This window comes from Aythya ferina (genome assembly GCF_964211825.1).
Source record: "Aythya ferina genome assembly, chromosome: 2".
NCBI lineage: Eukaryota > Metazoa > Chordata > Aves > Anseriformes > Anatidae > Aythya > Aythya ferina.
The window spans coordinates 142,795,063-142,813,199 of record NC_140297.1 but is presented as its reverse complement, the minus strand read 5'-3'; the positions used below and the strand labels follow the sequence as shown (position 1 = coordinate 142,813,199).

At 43.7% G+C, this 18,137-nt stretch overlaps 1 protein-coding gene and 1 long non-coding RNA gene across 3 annotated transcripts in view; both read left to right on the top strand.

The window, feature by feature from the left end:
- Window positions 1-768: 768 nt before the first annotated feature.
- SYBU (syntabulin) overlaps window positions 769-18,137 on the top strand; it is a 40,900-nt gene continuing 23,531 nt past the window's right edge. The window contains exons 1-3 of one of the 2 annotated variants that reach the window (XM_084509723.1): window positions 770-1,011; window positions 1,262-1,469; window positions 14,020-14,217. In XM_084509723.1, coding sequence (XP_084365849.1) covers window positions 985-1,011; window positions 1,262-1,469; window positions 14,020-14,217 — 433 coding nt within the window. In that variant the 5' untranslated portion in view covers window positions 770-984. Of the gene's footprint in view, window positions 1,012-1,261; window positions 1,470-14,019; window positions 14,218-18,137 lie in introns of both variants that reach the window. The other variant, XM_084509724.1, reaches the window with a different exon arrangement.
- On the top strand, window positions 3,502-10,365 carry LOC311431835. Its single transcript, XR_014689664.1, has 2 exons — window positions 3,502-3,576; window positions 4,560-10,365. It is a non-coding gene; the product is annotated as an uncharacterized lncRNA (long non-coding RNA).

Genomic DNA, 18,137 nt, shown 5'->3' with positions numbered 1-18,137 from the left:
CCCTACAAGAAGGACATTGAGGTCCTGAAACCTGCCCAGAGAAGGGCTACGAAGCTGGTGAAGGGCCTGGAGCACAACTCCTATGAGGAGCGGCTGAGGGTACTGGGGTTGTTTAGTCTGGTGAAGGGGAGGCTCAGGGGAGACCTTATTGCTCTCTACAACTACCTGAAAGGAAGGTGTGGGGAGCTGGGGGTCGGCCTCTTCTCGCAGATAACTAGTGATAGGACTAGAGGGAATGGCCTCAAGTTGTGCTAGGGGAGGTTCAGGTAGGAAATGAGGAGACATTTCTTCTCAGAAAGAGCAGTCAGGCACTGGGATGGGTTGCCCAGGGAGGTGGTGGAGTCACCGTCCCTGGGGGTGCTCAAATAGAGGTTGGACCTGGTGCTCAGGGACATGGTTTAGTGGGTGACTGGTGGTAGGGTGATGGTTGGACCAGATGATCTTGGAGGTCTTTTCCAACCGTAATGATTGTGTGATTCCTTTCGGGCTATGCAGATGACACACACCCCTTGCATCCATTCCCAGCACTTTTTGGGGAGCAGATGCATGGAGTTCACACCTGCACACCGAGGGGCAGCAGGCTCAACCGCTGCCCTGCTGCCAGGCACGGAGGCAACACCCTCACACAGCAGCCACCTGCCCCGCCGCCTCAGCGCCTCCCCACGGCCCGCGGCCACCCAGCGCAGCCGCCCCGAGGGGCAGTCCCCGGCCCCAGCCCCACACCTGCCGCGGGTGCTCGGGGGGCTCGGCGGCGGCCTCGGGTCTTCCCCGAGCCCGGACCCGCCGTCCTCAGCCCCCCTGTGCGGCGGTGGCGGCGGCGGCACCACGTGTCGGGGCGGGGAGCGGCGGGGCCGGGCCGGGCTCCGCCACCCGCAGCGCAGCAGCGGCCGCGGGAGGAGCGGAGGCGGCGGCGGCGGCGGCTGAGCGCGTCCCTCTCGCCCATGCCAGGTGCCTTTCCCCGGCTGCGCGGTGACTGAAGGCGCCATGGGGCCCCTGCGGGAGAGCGGCAAGGTGAGAGCCGGGCGGGACGGGGCTGGGGCACGGGGAGGGGAAGGGGGTGAAGGAGAAGGTGGAGGGGGGGGGTAACGGGGCTGAGGGGCAGGGGGCGCCGCGGTCCTTGCCGGGGGGGAGCCGGGCTGCCCCCGCCGGGCTGCTCCCGCCGGGCTCCCCCCACCCCCGGGGGCGGAGGCCGCTGGCTGCCCGCCTCCGCGGGCGGCGGAGGGCCCTGACGGCCGGGGGGGGCTCTTCCTTGCCGAGAAAGGAGCAGAAGGCGCAGCCCGAGAAGGAGGCGTCCCGCAGCCGCATCCCCCGCCTCGTCCTCCGGCCGCAGTACCAGCAGCAGCACCAGCACCAGAAGGTGTCCCCCGCCTCCGAGTCGCCCTTCTCGGAGGAGGAGAGCCGGGAGTTCAACCCGCCCAGCTCCTCCGGAGGCTCCGCCAGGACCGTCAGCAGCAACAGCTTCTGCTCAGGTACCGGGGCTCCCGCTGCTGGTAGGGGGGAGCCGCCGCCCCCCCATTCCCTGCAGAAACCCGGTGGCTGTGCCTCGAGTACGCGAAGTGCCCGCAGAGGCACCAGGTGTAGCCCACCCGGGGTCTGAGGGCTCTGTTGTCCACTGCCAGTGGGTCTGCTGCCGCAGGGTGGTTGCCTAAAGAGGAAGATTTGCCTTAAAACCTGCAGCGGCTGGCTGAGGAATCCTGAAAAGCCCATAAACCAGAGAGCCTCCGCCTGTGAGATGGGGCTGCTGCTGGTAAAGGTATCAGGCGTGGGTCAGATGCTGTAACTCGGCGTGTTTTGGGACGCCGAGCTCCCAGCGTGGACACGGTGTGTCGGCGAGGTTTCCATCTGGAAGTTAACTTGGAGGATTGGGATCATTCAGGCTGCTCCTGGCCAGCGTGCAGCCAGCCGTGAGCTGGGCACGGTGCCCCCTCTGAGCAGGGGGCAGTGGCCGGGTGATGTATCAGGAGGAAGCTAGGGCTCCCTGGCTGTACACCACAAAAGTGTCATTTGCTGTCCCAAATGAGTGTCATTTGCTCTTCAAAATCCCTGTATGGCAGGGACTGTTTGATGTTCCACATTTGTCGTGTGTGGAGTTGAGCACAATTGAAGTCCCTCATCCAGCAGGGAGTGACTCAGATGCTTACTAGCCGTGAGTAATCTTTCAGCTCAGTGAAACGCTTCACCCTGTGTGAGGTTATGCACGTGGATAATGGCTTGGAGGGTCAGATCATGAAGTCCTCGGGTACTGGATGCATGTGGTAGGTCCAGAGATATTTTGGTGACTGAAAATTAGTTTTTAATTGTTGGTAGTTTGGAAAGTATAACATTCTCCATCTAGCTAAAACTCCCAAATTATAACAGACACTTTTTAATGCTTAATTTCAGAGCAAGTTTCTGAATTTGCCCTTTCTTAATGAATAAAGTGTTGAAGTTACCAGAGGTTTTCCTGAGGATGATCAGAAATACTCCCATTTATCATTATCTTCACATTTACTTCTTCTAACAAAAAGCAGTACCTCTAACACTGTGTACAGTGAATTTTCCTAGATGTGAAACACAATATCTGTGTCTGATTCCAATAATTCCTTCTCAGCTTGGATAGATTTTGCAATTCAGGCTCAGCAGAGTGGTCTGTTTGGTTATTGTTTACTGAACAATGCAGATTGTTAAACAAACAGCTACTTGGGTCAGGAGACCGCTAAAGAATTTTTCCCACGCCTTGTGGATCCCTCCACCTCACCTGTGTGAGTTTGCTTGTTCCCTCCTAAGAAATTAAGATGTGAAATTATTAGAAGCTTTCTAGAAATATATTATTTTTATGATCTCTTCCAAGTGGCTGATCTTTTTCCTGTGCGTTAACGAGGCTTTCATCTTGGTTGCTGACATTTTGATGTTCTTTTTTTTTTCTGATATCCTTTGGGTTTGCATCATGTTCAAATCCACTCAAGATAGTGCTGCCAAAGCAATATCCTTGCTTTCCCACAAGGCTATGTAGGCTCAATTTCTTGAGTCCCCACAGCAGCTCTGTATTTACCTTGGGTGTACCAGATCTCATGGATTGGCAGTGTTCGTGGAGGTGTTCGAATGCTATGCCATTCTCTTAGCCTTCCTCTTAAGTACAGCTGGTCACATTTTTATCTCTCTGTAATTCATCTTTCCTTTTTCAGTGGATACTTCATTGGTTTAGTTTGGTATTATTTTTTTTCCTATGCTAAGAGCTTTGTGCTCTCAAGCTACCTGCAGCACCCAGTTACATGCCACTCAGTTTGACTGCTGCGATTCTTTAAAACTTACTGAGCTGAGGATCAGTCATGATCAGATCACTGTCTTCCATCACAGGACATGTTTTTGTTGTTAATGCATTTGGTGGCTTTTTTTTTTTTTTTTTTTTACCATGTTGCAGGTATAATAAGTCACTTACTTAATTTCCTCATTCTCTGATGTCTCTTTGCTGTCCTTCACTTATGATCCTTCCTTATAATCATACAGCTAATTTAGATTGAAATTCCCCGGCAGCAGCAGCAGATGGCTGCTGGTTCCTGTTCCTGGGGAGGGGATGGAGAAGAGCTGTGTGGAGAGGTGAGTGGAGAGGCTGCAGCCTCCAGCCAGCATCTTCATCTTACTCAAAAGTGACATGCAGCAAGTGCTGCAATGAAATTGTCAGGTAATGTTTCTGGAGCAGGAAGGGTGAGCAGATGAATAATGTGTCGAATGTTAGCATGTGTATGTGAAGCTCAGGAGCATTTGGATAAATGCCTTTTTTATAAATTCTGTAGTGAGCATTGAATGCCAGAAGTTTCATGATAAGCAGCAGGTAGTGTATAATTCCTTACCTCTTTCCTCTTCTCTTGAGAAGTTGCTATCTACCTTTCTTCCCTTATTATTGACACTAAATGGTTATGATAAGTTGACTTCTTTTTTCCCCAGTAGAACTGATTTTTCATCCTCAGTCCGCATGAATATGTATTTCCTGCTTGATTCCCTAGAGCTTCTGGCATTGTCCATTTTCCTGGTGTGCTTACATTGGTCCCAGTCTATAAAAGAAGGCTTGGAGTTCTTTCTAAATGAGAGCAGTCTTGTAGTTACCAATAATGATGTTTTAGGTAGGCAAAGGACAGGAAAATAAAAGGGTTGAGAACTTTTGGGAATTGTCATGATTTTGCGAGTATAGTGGAAACAGCAAAAAGTACCACTCAGCAATAGGCAAAAGATACTTCATTTTTTTCTGCTTAATATCTTTTGAACAATTTGTTAGTTCTGGCTGAGATAAGTTTTAAATTTGCATGATCAGCTCCCTCTTAGTCTTATATGACCAGATCAGAGACTTGGTTGTTTGTGTTGGTCAGGTTTTTACAACTGACTTTGTGTCAGTTTTGCTTTGTAAGACTGCATGAACCATGGTAAGACCGTTAATCCATTTTGCCTCTGATATTCCCAATGAAATATATTTTCAGTATTCCTTGTTTATACCAAATGGCACTGGATGCTCTCTGAACATTTTGTGTGCAAACTGAGTCCCTGCATCGTTACTCACTGAGTGCAATCCATCTTTAAAATCTTAGCGCATCTGGGGTCCTGTTTGTCATCTGATACTGGAGCGTTTCTCTTCCTTCAACCTCTGCCCTCCTCTGGCTTGGCCGTCAGCCACAGAGCGCGCATGTTAAGTGATGAGAAAACATTCTCCCAGCAGCTTCATCTGGCTCAACTGCTACTGAGTATTTCCCCATGTCATGCATGTTTTCCTCATAACTTCTGGCTTTGGAGCTGCTGTGCACCCTTACCTTGTCAGTCGGAGGAGAGTGTGTTTTTAAACATCACAAACACACAATTCACTCAGAGGTCCCTGGCCTAGCAGCTGCTCTGAGACGGAATGAGGCTCCCTTTGGTACTTGCCGTTGCACTGTTTGCCTTACAAGAAATAGGATACTGAGGGTGGGGTGTTATCCTTGATTTTTGTGTACACATCCTTTTGATACCAAGCGAACCGCCTGTTGGTTGGACTGAAGGCAGCCTGGAAGTGCTAAGCTCAATGATAGCCTGCTTAGCTTTCAGTTCTAAAAGAAAGTTAGTTTGGGCTTTTCTTTTTTTCTAGTTTCTGCCTCTGAATAGCTTAGATTTTGAATTTCTTATTCAAAAGAGTTCTTAGAGGCGACCTTTTTAACGATGCTCAGCCTCCCCTTCAGCCTGTTCCCAGAAGCCAGCTGGCTGAGTTTCTGCAGATAATGCAGCAGTACTTCGTTAACTCAGATACAGCTTTGCAAGAAGCACTTGCATATTTAATAATCAGTCCAGAAAAGACTTCATGAGCCAGAGGAGCTGTGCTCTTCCAGTAGCAAACCCTTCCTCCTTTCTTAGGCTTACCTGCAGATCATCTCAGTAGTTAGACTATGTAGTGCTGCAGGCCATTGAAAAAATAGGGTTACTGTGTATGAGTGATTATGATTCACTCTACCAGAGCTTTCAAAAATTGGAATTTGGAGTTTAAGGTTCCTTTTTTTTTTCCCTTTTTTTCTTTCAAATTTCAAGATCCGGGTTCAGTGTTTATTTCATTTTTTTTTCTGGTATAAAGATCTTAAAAAATATATATATATTGCTCAAGTTTGTAGTGTGATAGGCATGTTCAGGTGATGTGCCAGCATTGTGTACCCTGCTTAGCGGCTCATACACATGTCCACTTGAACTTGGAGTTTATTTGCCAGTGGGCCCAACTGTTGAGGGATGCTGAGACTGAGTTCACGGTGCATATGTCAGAAAAAGCGTGTAGCTTAAGCCAACAGGCTTATTAAAATCAGTGTGGATGCACTACCCATGTTGCTAGCCACATGGCAGGGGAGCTGGGCATTTGTACAAGTGCACTGAACCTGTGTTGCTGGACAAACACCTGTGTACCTCCTGTGACTCTACTAAATCACTCCTTTGCTAGAGCACTGGAGTAGGGTGTACCATAAACCAGCCCTGGAGGCTGCAATACACCTGGAGGTGTATTTAAATATAGATTTCTGAATAGAAAGATAGAGGAAAATACATTTGCAGTATTTTAACAAGTCAATAGATTAAGGCATATACAGCACTGGGATAAATTACTTAAATAGTTACCGTACTATTGATATATATACATGTATGTGTGTATATATAAATAATTACCCCTGTTATTTATGTATATCTGAATGGATATATGTATTTATGTATTACTATGGAAACAGTGAACTGTCCCATTCTTTTTGTTTCTTGTTACATGAAGAAATATTCTGTTTAAATAATTCCTTATTGGCTTGTTTATTTGTTTTGTGTTCTTTTTACTTGGTGTTCCTGAATTGAAGAGAACACTTAGAAGTGCTCAAATGTCTGATACTGAAAGCTGGCTCCTCTTTTCTGCAGTCCTTTGTGCTACACTTTTGCACAGTGCTTTTGCCATTTTTTCAAACTTCTGAAGCAGAGCTGTTCTCCAGGGATTTTGATTGCAGCACTCTGTAAGGCAGTGTAGCAATCACTGTGATATTAATTTTCCAAAAACCATCAAAACAAAATCCACTTTTAAAAATGCACGCATGGCCTCTGCATAAGGGCAGTGCTGGTGACATGCCTCCTTTTCTCACTGCTGTTTCCCTGGAGATTTTCCCGCTGGGCCAACGTACGTGCAATAATTTATTATTGCTTCGTATTGTTAGCCACCATTTCTGTTTCTGTGCAGCAGAAATGGGTTCCAAACATGGAAGTGAGAAAAGTGTCTAGGTACTAAAAGCAAAGCCTGCCTGTTCCTCCATTTTTGGCTTTTCCTTTCGCCCCTTTCAACTTCCCTGTTTATTCCCTCTTACTAAGGAACTATCCTTTTGTGTCTGTGCCACACAACAACATCTGGAAGCCAAAATATTTGACCTTTTGAATGTTTGTTGTCACCTTTTTATGTATCTGTCAGCACTGTGAGCCATTAAATCCAGACCGAGAGCCTCCCGAAGTCAGCAGAAGCGTCCCCATTGTCCCTGGGACATTTTGGATTGTGTCCTGAGAACACTTTGTGCTGCACCCTTTCTGGTACCATTTGTCACAGTGTGCTGTGTACTATGATGACTATATTGACTTAATTCTAAGCTATATAGTATGTTTTCTTCACCACCAGTACATAATCTAATCTTTTTCCTTTAACATAGTTTTCACACAATTTTGTATTGAGTTGAGTGGTGCCATGCATATTGAAGAACACCACAACTTGAAGCAGAAATGAAACTTATATCAAATCACACATCTTTGATTTCTTCTTTATTAAAGGAGTCTTGATACTTCAAAAGAAATTCTACTTAATGCATTCTAACCGTGCATTTATAGGGTTAGTATATGTCCTTGAAATCTTGCAGCAGTGTTCTGACATGTCAGTGGGTCCTGGAGTGATGCTAGATGCCAGTCTGAGTTTGGTATCAGTTAAAAAAATAAATAAAAAATATGTAAAGTATATATACAATAACAATATATGTGGCTTCCAGGCACCACCAGAAGGTAAACAGTGCAACTGTATGAGGTGATGTTGAAGCTGCAAGGGGCACATTCATGAGCTGCCAGCCACGGAGGAGACAGAGCTATGTGAGAAGGAAGGAGTTTAACATTTCATGCTGTCTGAGGAACAGTTACAAATTTCTGTGTGGTCTGTTTAATACTTTTCTTTCCAAAATCAGTCCCTTCAAAACTGGATAGAATGTTTGTTGTTTCTTCCTTTGCTGCATAGTGGAAATAAACACACACACAAACCCATCTGTACATGTTGCACATGATGTTCATGTGAAATGGGCAATGTTACTTACATTTGGTGCAGTCAAGGCTCCCAGCAGTGGTTCCAACTATTGGCCTCACAAAAGGTTATTGAGGTCTACGAAACTGCTTAAAAAAACTACCAGACTGCCAAGACTCTTTTTTCTCTCTTTTTCAGGTTCTTTGCTTTCCTCATCTTTAAAATTTTTCTTAAAAATTTCCAGTCCTTTATCATGTTAAACACCTTGTCCAAATGTTTTCTGTGATGTGATACCAAAGCCCCAGGCGCTGTGCTATTGCTGACCACAGTGTTCTAGTAACAGTGCTATTTTTATTGATATTTTTACTAGTAGGCATCGATGCTTTTGTTCTCTAATACCGATGCCATTAGCTGTGCTATAAATGTAATGACAAAGTCCTCTTTTCAGGTGGTTTCCCAGAACTCACGTCAGTCCTGCTTATTAGAGAAATGTTCAAATATAATGAAGATTAGCAAAGGCATCGTTTGCTGCCATAGTCAATTAAAATTTGCTGCATGAGTATAACAGCTATTGTCAGTCAAATGTCAAGAGCTGATATCTTTAGGGACATGTTTATGGAAAATACTACATGGTAAAAGATGCCCAAGCTTTAGGAGCTCTAGGTCCATCTTCTTTCACCTTGGTCTCCCATCTCCTGCAGAATGTGAGCCTGTTAGCATTTGTGCCACGCGGTGAGCAAGCAGAGGGAGCCTCTTGCTGAAGGCAGTGGGCAGTTTGTGTGCCTCTGGGTGTGGTGGATGCAAGCACAAAGTGACTGGCAAAGAGCAGACGTCATGGTTGTCTGTATGCTGGTGATAGGAACATAAGCAACAGCGAAGAGGAGTTGGAGGTGTTTGGTCTTGATTTTACCTACTTCACTGCTGGGTTAGGTTTTGCAACTAGAACATTAAAACAGCTTGAAAGATGGACTGGGAAAAAAAAAAAAAAGGTTCCCAGCTGTGGAATATACACAAAATGTCAAGGAGAAGTATGATCCTGAGCATGTAGTTTGTCCAGGATCATTTAGCCCAACCTCTTCTCCAAGGCAGGGCTGTTGCCAGCACTACATCACACCAGCCACAGCGTTAAGTATCAGAACCTTGAAAACTTCCAAGGACGGGAGTTGGCACAACCTCGCCAGGTTGCCTGAGGGGGTGCTGGAGCTGTTAGCCTGCCTTCACACACGGGCGAAGTGCAGCACAGTTCATTCAAGTTTGTCTGCAGAGCCAGAGAGATTAGATGTGGAATTAATTTGCTTAGCAGGATTTCATGTAAGTAGGCCTTGTCAGATAAACCTCCTCTCTTTTTTTGAACAGGCCTATAGCTTTGGTTGCTCTTCTCTTCTGCTTTAGTATGCTTGATTTCTGGTAAGACATCTGCCTTAGAAGCACATGATATTAAAATTAATGTTATTAAATATAGATTTAATCCAGTAAATCTTAAAAATGTAAAATGAATTTAGGATTGATCAGAAGGACCAAAACTAACATTTGTAGGGTTCTACGACCAGGGAAGTTATTCAATACTTTTTTCAAGTCTGTGATATTGTAAAAATCTGCCCTGGTTTGCAGGTGACAAATTGTTAGCAGCAGATGACTAAACCTCAGTGATATATTCTTTAGTGTCTACCAGCAACTTTCATCACTGTATAAAATACTCCTGTGTTACAAGACCCATGAGAAGAGCAAAACAACCCTTAGGGGGTTAAAAAATTCAGGGCAGGCCGTCAGAATGGGAGGTTATCCTGAACAATTCTGAAATAGCCTCGGTGGCTCATTGGCACTGACCAGCTCACAGCACAGCGTGTTCGCAGAGCCACGGCTCCAAGGACCTACAGAGCCCCGGATGAGCAGAAAGGAAACTGTCAGGTGAAAGGCAGGGTACAGGTTGTGCCTCAGTGCACTGGTAAAAGTTCATTAGAGTCCTGTGTTTAATTCTGAAATGCACAGTGCTTGGTGGAAATGCGGAATGGGGAGAGTGTGAACATCGATCAAGGGAACCTAAAGAGAAGATGCACACATGAACAGGAGCAAAGAGGTCCGGTAGGGGTCAGACAGCATAAACTTGTAAAAGCACACAACTAGATCTGACAGCTAGGAGTGAAGTGAGGGGTTCCACAGAAAAAGTGAATTAATTAGCTGGAAGGATTAAATAAGGAGGTTGTGTATTGTTGCCACATATTTCTTGAACATCTTAGGAAAAGGCATTATTTTTCTAAAGGCTCTAAAGCACATTGCAATGGAAATCGTATATCCTCTGTGCCTAACAGATCAGAGAAAAATATAATGCATGGTGCTAAAGTCTGTGAGAACAATTTTTTTGTCAATTGTTAGAGTATTATTGCCAGTAACACTCTTGTTTATACTCTGACTTTAATATTTGAAAGTTAGTCAGTGCATGCAAATGTCAGAGCACGCTGAGTAACTTCCCCCATGTTTGTGTGAGGAGGCACTATCCCATGTTTGGCTTCGAAACTTGGCGAGTGCATCTGATCTGGGAGAGGGGTTAGACACTGCTTCAGTGATGAAATCCAGCTGATGGTCAAAGGGAAAAGCTACTTCCAGAACGCTCTTGGGAGGCCGCTGTGGAAAAAAAAAAAAAGACAGCATGAGTATCGCTAGGAAAGCAGTGCAAGTCATGTGTTATTTATGCGTTTTCCTTCTGTCTATCAAGTAAATAACACAGGCAGGATTACTGGTATTGACTTTCACAGCAGATTTCGCCAGCTTTCTCTCTGCTGACCCCAGTACTCATGCCTGAGAAAGGAAATCAAATGTATGTATGGTCCTGAGAGCTGAACCTGAAATCCTTTCTGGGGCAATACAAGTTATCAGACTGGATCTTTTGCTGATGTTGCTGAAAACTGTGTTCCCACCCTGCCTTCAGTAGAGGGTAAGCTCCACTGTGTGCTCGTCCGCTCCTGTTTCCCCATACCCAGATTTGGAAACAGGTTCCTGATCTCGGCCTGTTGCTTGGCAGGTTGGGGTTTTCACCTCCTCCCCTCTGAGCTGTCAACAGGGTTTTCGGAGGAGCCTAGAGGTATGGGGAAAGTCTTGGTTCCCCAGGACCTCCACTGCATCCTTCCTCTTGGGGAAGAAGGGGTGTGCGCTGTGGCAGTGGGCAGGGCAGGCTGTGTGGGACAGAGGGTGGCTGAATATAAATAAATAGCTCCTTAAGGCTTCACTAGCAGGAAGAAACAAAGGTAAGTGCAGGCGGTTTGCCCTGCACTGAGGAGCTGGGTGGCACCCCAAGGACTTTTCCTTGTAGCAGAATGACGAGGTGCAGGCTGGTGGGGAGGTGTAGCACAGCCTCTGCAACCCGGCCTTTGGTGGTGAGCTCCCGTGTTTCACAGGCAGCTTTTCCTTCCCGTGATAGTAAATGTTTTGATTCTTTAAAAAGCACTGCAAAAAGCTGACACAGAAAAATGTTTGTCAGCAGCATGGAAAAAAAAAATGGAAATATTATAATTTTGTTCATGTTTCTGGCTAATTCTGTGTTTGTATTTCTGTAGAAGGAGTAGAAGTTACACATTACATTAAAAATACCAAACTGTCAGGGAAAACAGAGTACAATAAAATCATTAATTTCCTTCAGTTGGAGTGGGAACGCTCACCTGGTTATCAGTGTGGCTAAAGGTCGCCAGCAGTACAAGTAGAGAAGACCTATTGTTCTTCATGCCATTTGTTCCTTTAATAAGTGCCCTGCTGCAACAAAAACTGTAGTCCGTAAGCATAAAATGAGGAGATGGCATCTGGCATTGTCTGCTCAATGCAACCAGTGTGATAGCAGCAGCAGTGGTAGAGAGGCTTGCAATTAAAATATTTATTTTTGTACGCTTTCTTTAGCCACCCTATTGTCTTATCTCAGAGATGGTTTTACATATTTGTCTTCTAATGCTGCAATTCTTAATGCTGCAGCTTAGGTTTTCATTGTTTTGAGGTTTTATCAGTTCTGAGGTTCTTCAGGTGAGATCTTTATATCTCCGGGTGTCATATGTACATGAGGTCTCCCATATAAAACACATCCATAAGGCCTGCAGAATCTGCTCAGTAATTGCAGTGATTTTTTTTTGGTGGCTGATGTAACTAGTTTCTTTCTCGGTCTTTTGTTTTTTAAACACAATCTTAGGAAAATAATGCTACAAAGAGAAGCATCTACGTGCTTCTTAAGGCTGTAAGGAAAAATAAACTCTGCGAACATGCACTTTATCATAAATATGTTTGATTATAAATATTTGTATGCTGCTGAAGAGAAGACACTTTGGGCCTAGCTAAAGGAACTGCTTAAATACAATTCAAAAGCTCACGGCCCCGCTGATTCACTCCCCTGCAGATAGCAGTCGTATGGCCTGCAGAAGAGACTCTGAACCCTTGTGAAAAGGAAAGGGGCACGGACCTGAGAGGAAACTGCTTTCTGTCTTCTGTGTGTTGAGTTATATCGTGGTGTTGATATGAATGGAAAGGATGAGAAGTAAACATGGGCCGTGCATTGGACAGCACTGCTTCAGTCAGTGTCAGCGTGGGCTGAAATGGGTGGGCAGGAAACCTTCCTTGAGTCTTCTCTCTGCCATTATTTCTCTAGGGCCTGGCTCTGAACCACAGATGTCAGTAGCAAGATGCCAAAAGGAGCTGCTTGCAGGCTTAACTGAGCTGGAGGAATGAAGTACAATTAAGCAGGATGAGGTGTTCTCACCGTTACTCACCTTTGTGCCTGGGGAGCTCATTCTCAGAATGGGCTTGGCTCCTCCTGTGGCTGGCATCTTTTGTGGCAGGTTGCATGGGTGTGGGCAGCAACACCTCCAAGTGCTGGCTGTTCTTCTGTGTTGCTTCGTGTTACAGGCACTGGACAGGCAGCACTTCTGGGTAACCTGCTTGGCGCTGGGGGCACAACGTGGAGAGAAGGGGGGCAGAACTTTTCAGCAGGTGAAGGTAGAGAGGTCAGACACCATGGAAACGCTTTCACATGGAAGGTTGCAGATGTTTTACTGTACTGAGGGAGCAATAGTTAATGGTAGGAAAAGCTTCTCTTTGCTAGGAAGGGGGCTGAAGGGGGTTAAACTTTTTTTTTTACCTGATAAACTTACAGTCATGGGCTGACTAAGCAGGCTACCCATGCAAAGCTCGTTGCAAGATCAGGCTTGACCTAAATTAGGAACAGGATGGAAGTGGTAGGTGCAATATGGTCATGCAAATCGCAGCTACTTCTTTGAGTTTCTTGTTAGACAAAGGTAATGCACTGGGAACTGCGTGCAATTGCATTAGTAAGATGGCAGCTTTCATTTTGTCCTGGGAAAGAACAAACAATTACATTGCTCCAGGAGAGTGAATATTCATGGCTTCCCAGTGTCAGGGTAGCGTGTTTGTTTTTGTTGTCTGTCTCTAAAACCACCGTGACTTTTACAAGAGAGGTGATTATTCAAGAGGGATTTAGGTGAAGGCCAGGGGGTGGGGGTTGATGTGTTGGTTTCATCTCGACTCTGACATTTTACTTTGCATTTCATTGTTAAGAGCTGCAGTGTTTGTATTTCTGGAGATCAGAAAAGCTGCTCTGTTCCAAACAGTGATTGCTGGTGTTCCCAGCATGGGTGTTCCCTCAGAAGAATTCTGCTTTAAACAAAAGCAGTCTGTGTGTAATGCACCCTTTTCAGAAAGAGGTAGCAACATACATCCACTCGTTAAGAATGAAGGAGCACGGTCATCACGCTCACTTTAAAAGAAATTAAAAAAAAAAAAAAAAAAAAAAGAAACATTTATTAATTCCAGTTAAATGAAAACCTTGACTTTGTACATACAGACAGATAGTTGTAGTTGTGTGGACCTATAGTTCTATCAGTAGATCTTTCTCTTGTTCAGATAGGAACATACCTCGAAGGAACATGTGTAGCCCGTGCTTGCTTGTCATCCAGTGTGCATGTAGTGGTACAAACCTTTCTCATGTCTTATGGACATTTCTTAATGTTCATGTCTCAGTATTCCATATCATCACCGAGTAAAAACAATTTATTATAGATACTAATTTTTATTGTGCAGCCCCTGATTTTATCAGGCTTGGTGAAACAAGCACCATTTCAGACCACCATAAGGTATCCAAACCTTTTAAACAAATGGCAGAAAATAATAGCTTCTCAGCAGGTTTCAGTGCCAAGGTTAGATATAACAAGACTGTAAATAGCTGTAGCTTTTTTTTTTTTTTTTTTTTTTTTTTCATTTTGCCAACTTCCTGTACTTGTTAGAAATTTTGTTGTTTCTCCTTTTCTCTTTAGATGACACTGGCTGTCCTAGTAGCCAGTCAGTATCTCCAGTTAAGACTCCTTCTGATGCTGGACACAGTCCAATCAGTTTTTGCACTGGTAGTGATGGAGACTTCTCCAGGAAGAAATTCAATGCAGGGACAATGAGTGAAGGAAACACACAGCTGGCTCGATGTAAGAAGGAAACAAAGACAAACCTTGTAAAGCCTGGTGAGTATAGCATAGTTCCTTTCACTTCTCTAATTACACTCTCTAATTGAATAGTACATCTACAGGTGTCCAGATGCTTTGTATTGTGCTGCCTGTGATCCAACTATTGCTGATAGTAAATAAAAAAGATAATTGGGTTCTTTCTTATGGAACCACCTGCAAGATTTGAAAATACTGTGGGTATTAGCTTCTTCATGGAAATAAAAATAATTGATGTCTTCACTTTCTTTTATGAGGGTGGATGATGATGTCAAATAACAACTGAAATGGATTTTATCCTGTTCCATGGTAATTGTACTCATATTTCATTGGCCAAAGATAAATTACTCTTTCTGTTGAAACAAAGAATTTTAGTCTTCTAATGTTGGTAGATTGATGGCTAGACCTTGCCTGAAGTTCATGCCATGAGGCTGTGATAACTCTCGGGATACAACATGTCAAATTGAGGCAGGATAATGGGCAGTATATATGTGGGGGTTATGCAGATGCAGCTCTGTAGTGTATTGTCTGAGTCAAGAGTGTGTCTCCCATTGCCTCAAGCTAATGGGCTACCTTAGACCACCAATTACATCAGCACCTGCTTGTCACACATCCAAGACTAAATATCCTGGTGTGTCACAGACGGCTGTAACTTTAACGAGTGGATATAAAATATTTTTGTGATTCATGTACAAGCAGCTCTGGATTACAAATGGCCAAGATATTTGAACTGTTATTTAATTAATCATGGAGACAGAGAGGGTGTTTTGACCCTGTGAAGAACCAGCTACAGAACTGACATGGTTTATGAGCTCAGGTACCTCATGGCTGTATTGTTTCCAGAGTTATTTTACCTCTGGAAGCAATTTAGACACTTTCAGGAGGAGTCATTCACATCTTCTAGCACCATTTTTCTGCAATTAGAAACAGTAGAGAATCTGTTGCAAAAACTCTTCGCTGGCTTAATCATTGAGAGGGGTGATTAAATCTGATTTATCACTATCCTTGCAAAGTTCTTCAAAGCATTTCGTAGCACCCATATTACTTGTGTGTTCTTGGTCTCCTATGATGGTAGATTATATTTCTTCAAGGTTTCTTTTCCACTAAAATAAAGGAACTTAATGCAAGTAGAATGTGGTGAATATTATATATGTCAGTCAAATCTGCAGCCATGGCTGTCACATCCATTTTATATGTGAATACAGATGCAGCTTGAGAAAATGCGGAAGAATTCTGAAAATTTATTCTACTGAGGAGTCCTATACACAGGGAAAAGTTATCCACTTGTTTCAGTAAATTACTTAATTATTTTCAATTATTACACTTAAACTGTAATAGCGAGTTAATAGCCTTTCCGTTAATAGTCAGAAGTCAGCTTTGTTTTGCTTGATGGTACTATTTGAAATCTCTGAACTGATTTAGTTTAGATATTTTGAAAAATACTCTTTTTAGACCGTTCCTGTTTCAAATACTAGGCTTATCATAGATTCATCTAGTTTGGAAAAGACGTTGAAGATCACCAAGTCCAACCATCAAACTGACCTAGTGAGTCCCATCACTAAAGCATGTCCCTTAGTGTCATGTGTCTCTTAAATACCTCCAGCAGTGGGGACTCCACCACTTCTCTGGGCAGCCCATTCCAGTGCTTGACCGCCCTCAACAGGAAGAAATTCTTTCTAATGTCTGATCTAAACCTTCTCTGGCATAATGTGGGACTATTTCCTTGTATCCTGTCACTTGTTACCTAAGGAAAGAAACTGACGCCGTCCTAGCTGCAACCTCCCTTGAGGTAGTTACAGAGAGCAATGAGGTCTGCCCTCAGCCTCCTCTTCAGACTGAACATCCCCAGTTCCCTCCGCCTCTCCTCCTAAGTCTTGTTTTCTAGTCCCTTCACCAGCTTTGGTTGTTCTTTTCTGCACATGTAGTCATGCTTGCCTCTCTTACCACCATCATCACTAAGTTGTTGTTGTTTTTAACTTCCTGAACAGACTTAGATAATTTTTTTGAAAAAGAGTAGAAGAATCAGTAAGGTTGTACAAATGTCTAAAAGACTGAAAGGGTGAAACAAAAGCGATCTGTTTAGAATTTTAATATGCCTATGGTTAAAAAAATAGCAAAGAGGAGTCAAAAACAACTTGCTTGGTTAGTTTACTGCTTGTGGATCTGTCTTTAGTGCTCCTTTGGGCACAGACGGATATACTGATGTCCTCATCCATTCACTTGAAGCTCATAACTTGTCATCTTTGTAGCTTCCTCTTAATTTGGCTGTTCTTGTAGGTAAACTATTCAGTAGGCATCAGTACCTTTGCACTGATCGATCTTGAAGTTTGGTAACTGATCTCTGGAATTCAGGCCTGTCATTCTTGGGGTCCATCAAAATCCTCTGAGCAGGAAGTGGGTCCCATCAATATCTCTTAGTTTCAAGTGGATCCAGTGCATTCCTGGTAACCGTTCTGTGCATGAATTTCATGTGCATGAGCCCACATGCAAAGAGAAGGCATTGTCTTGTAACAAAACACACGGGGAGTAATGGGAGCAGTAAAAGGGAAGTAGTAAGCTGTGGGAGGAGAATAACAGCAATATACCCATGACATGCACAACCTGGTTCTATATACAGCTAGATCCCTCAAAGTACAGTGCAAAAAGTCATGCATAATATCTTTCTCTCTACCTTGAGTCCTTACTGATTTATGAAGATAATCTCTATGTAGTATTTATCTGAAATGCCTTGTGATAATGAGTACATAGCAGGAGCCAGACGTAAGATACAAAAATCTGGTCTACTAATATCTTATGGATGATGTCGTCTGCTGCATTTCCATAAGCAAGTACATCAATCAGTGTGCACCTTCAAAATGCCTTGCCATTTTGCCGAAAATTTATCTGTTTCCAGGATTGTCTTCTTGGAACATGCTGAATCTCAGAAGCAACACTCACACAAATATTTAGATAATTCAGGAAATGTCAGAGTGGGATAGCACTGAGAATGAACCCTTGGGACTTTTTTTTGGCTGTTCCCAAGCTTCAGTGTTTTTCTTTTACACTAGCAGTATCACTTCATCTCTCTTTTCTACACTTCAGAATATGAAATACAACATAGCTTTCTTTTCTCTAACAGCCTCAGACATTGTTATATGGATCTAAGTCATACTCGGCTCTTGAAGTATTAACAAAGTAGGTTTGGATACCATTCATAATTTATGTTGTTCGCATAGTGAACCGTATTTAATCCTGGAATGCATTATCACTGCATCTTGCTAAACCTCTGAAAGATTTATAATCATAAAAATGTTGTTCATTTGGGATAGTTGGTAATGTTTTTAATGTGCATTAAAACTGAATCATAGCAGTGTTATAGGTGAATTTGGCTTAAAATCTGTGACTGCTTTCCCAGGAAAGGATGGAGAGGAGAGGTAAATTAAGGAACACATAAGTGGATACATAACATTCACTCCAGGAGGAAGTTACGAACCTTTTAATTTCAAGATTTTAGAAGTTTTTCCCAGTTTTGGATGTGATTCATTTTTGCAATACTAAATACTAATAAAATGCATTGCAGAAAGTGAACCAACAAAAGGACATGGTAAGATTAATTAACACTACACCTAGTTTGATGTCATGATGCTGCGCTGAAACCTGCCCCTTCTGTAATAGAATAAACAGCAGCATAAACATTTCTGCATGTCCATATTCTTGTTCTACTTACCCTGTGAAGATCCATCCTGAATTCCTGTACCTCACGTTCAGATCTTTTTAGGAATAGTGGGCAGTATTTTGTCTTCTTTGACAGTGTTTCTCGTTTCATCTCTTGACTTCCATATGATTGGTTAGTGCAAGGATTCAAAATCTAGACCTGCAAGCTGGAAAGTCATCATAAACTTCCAAGGACATGTGGATAAAGAAAGGAATCATGAGCAAGAGTTGTGTCAATAGCTTTTCCA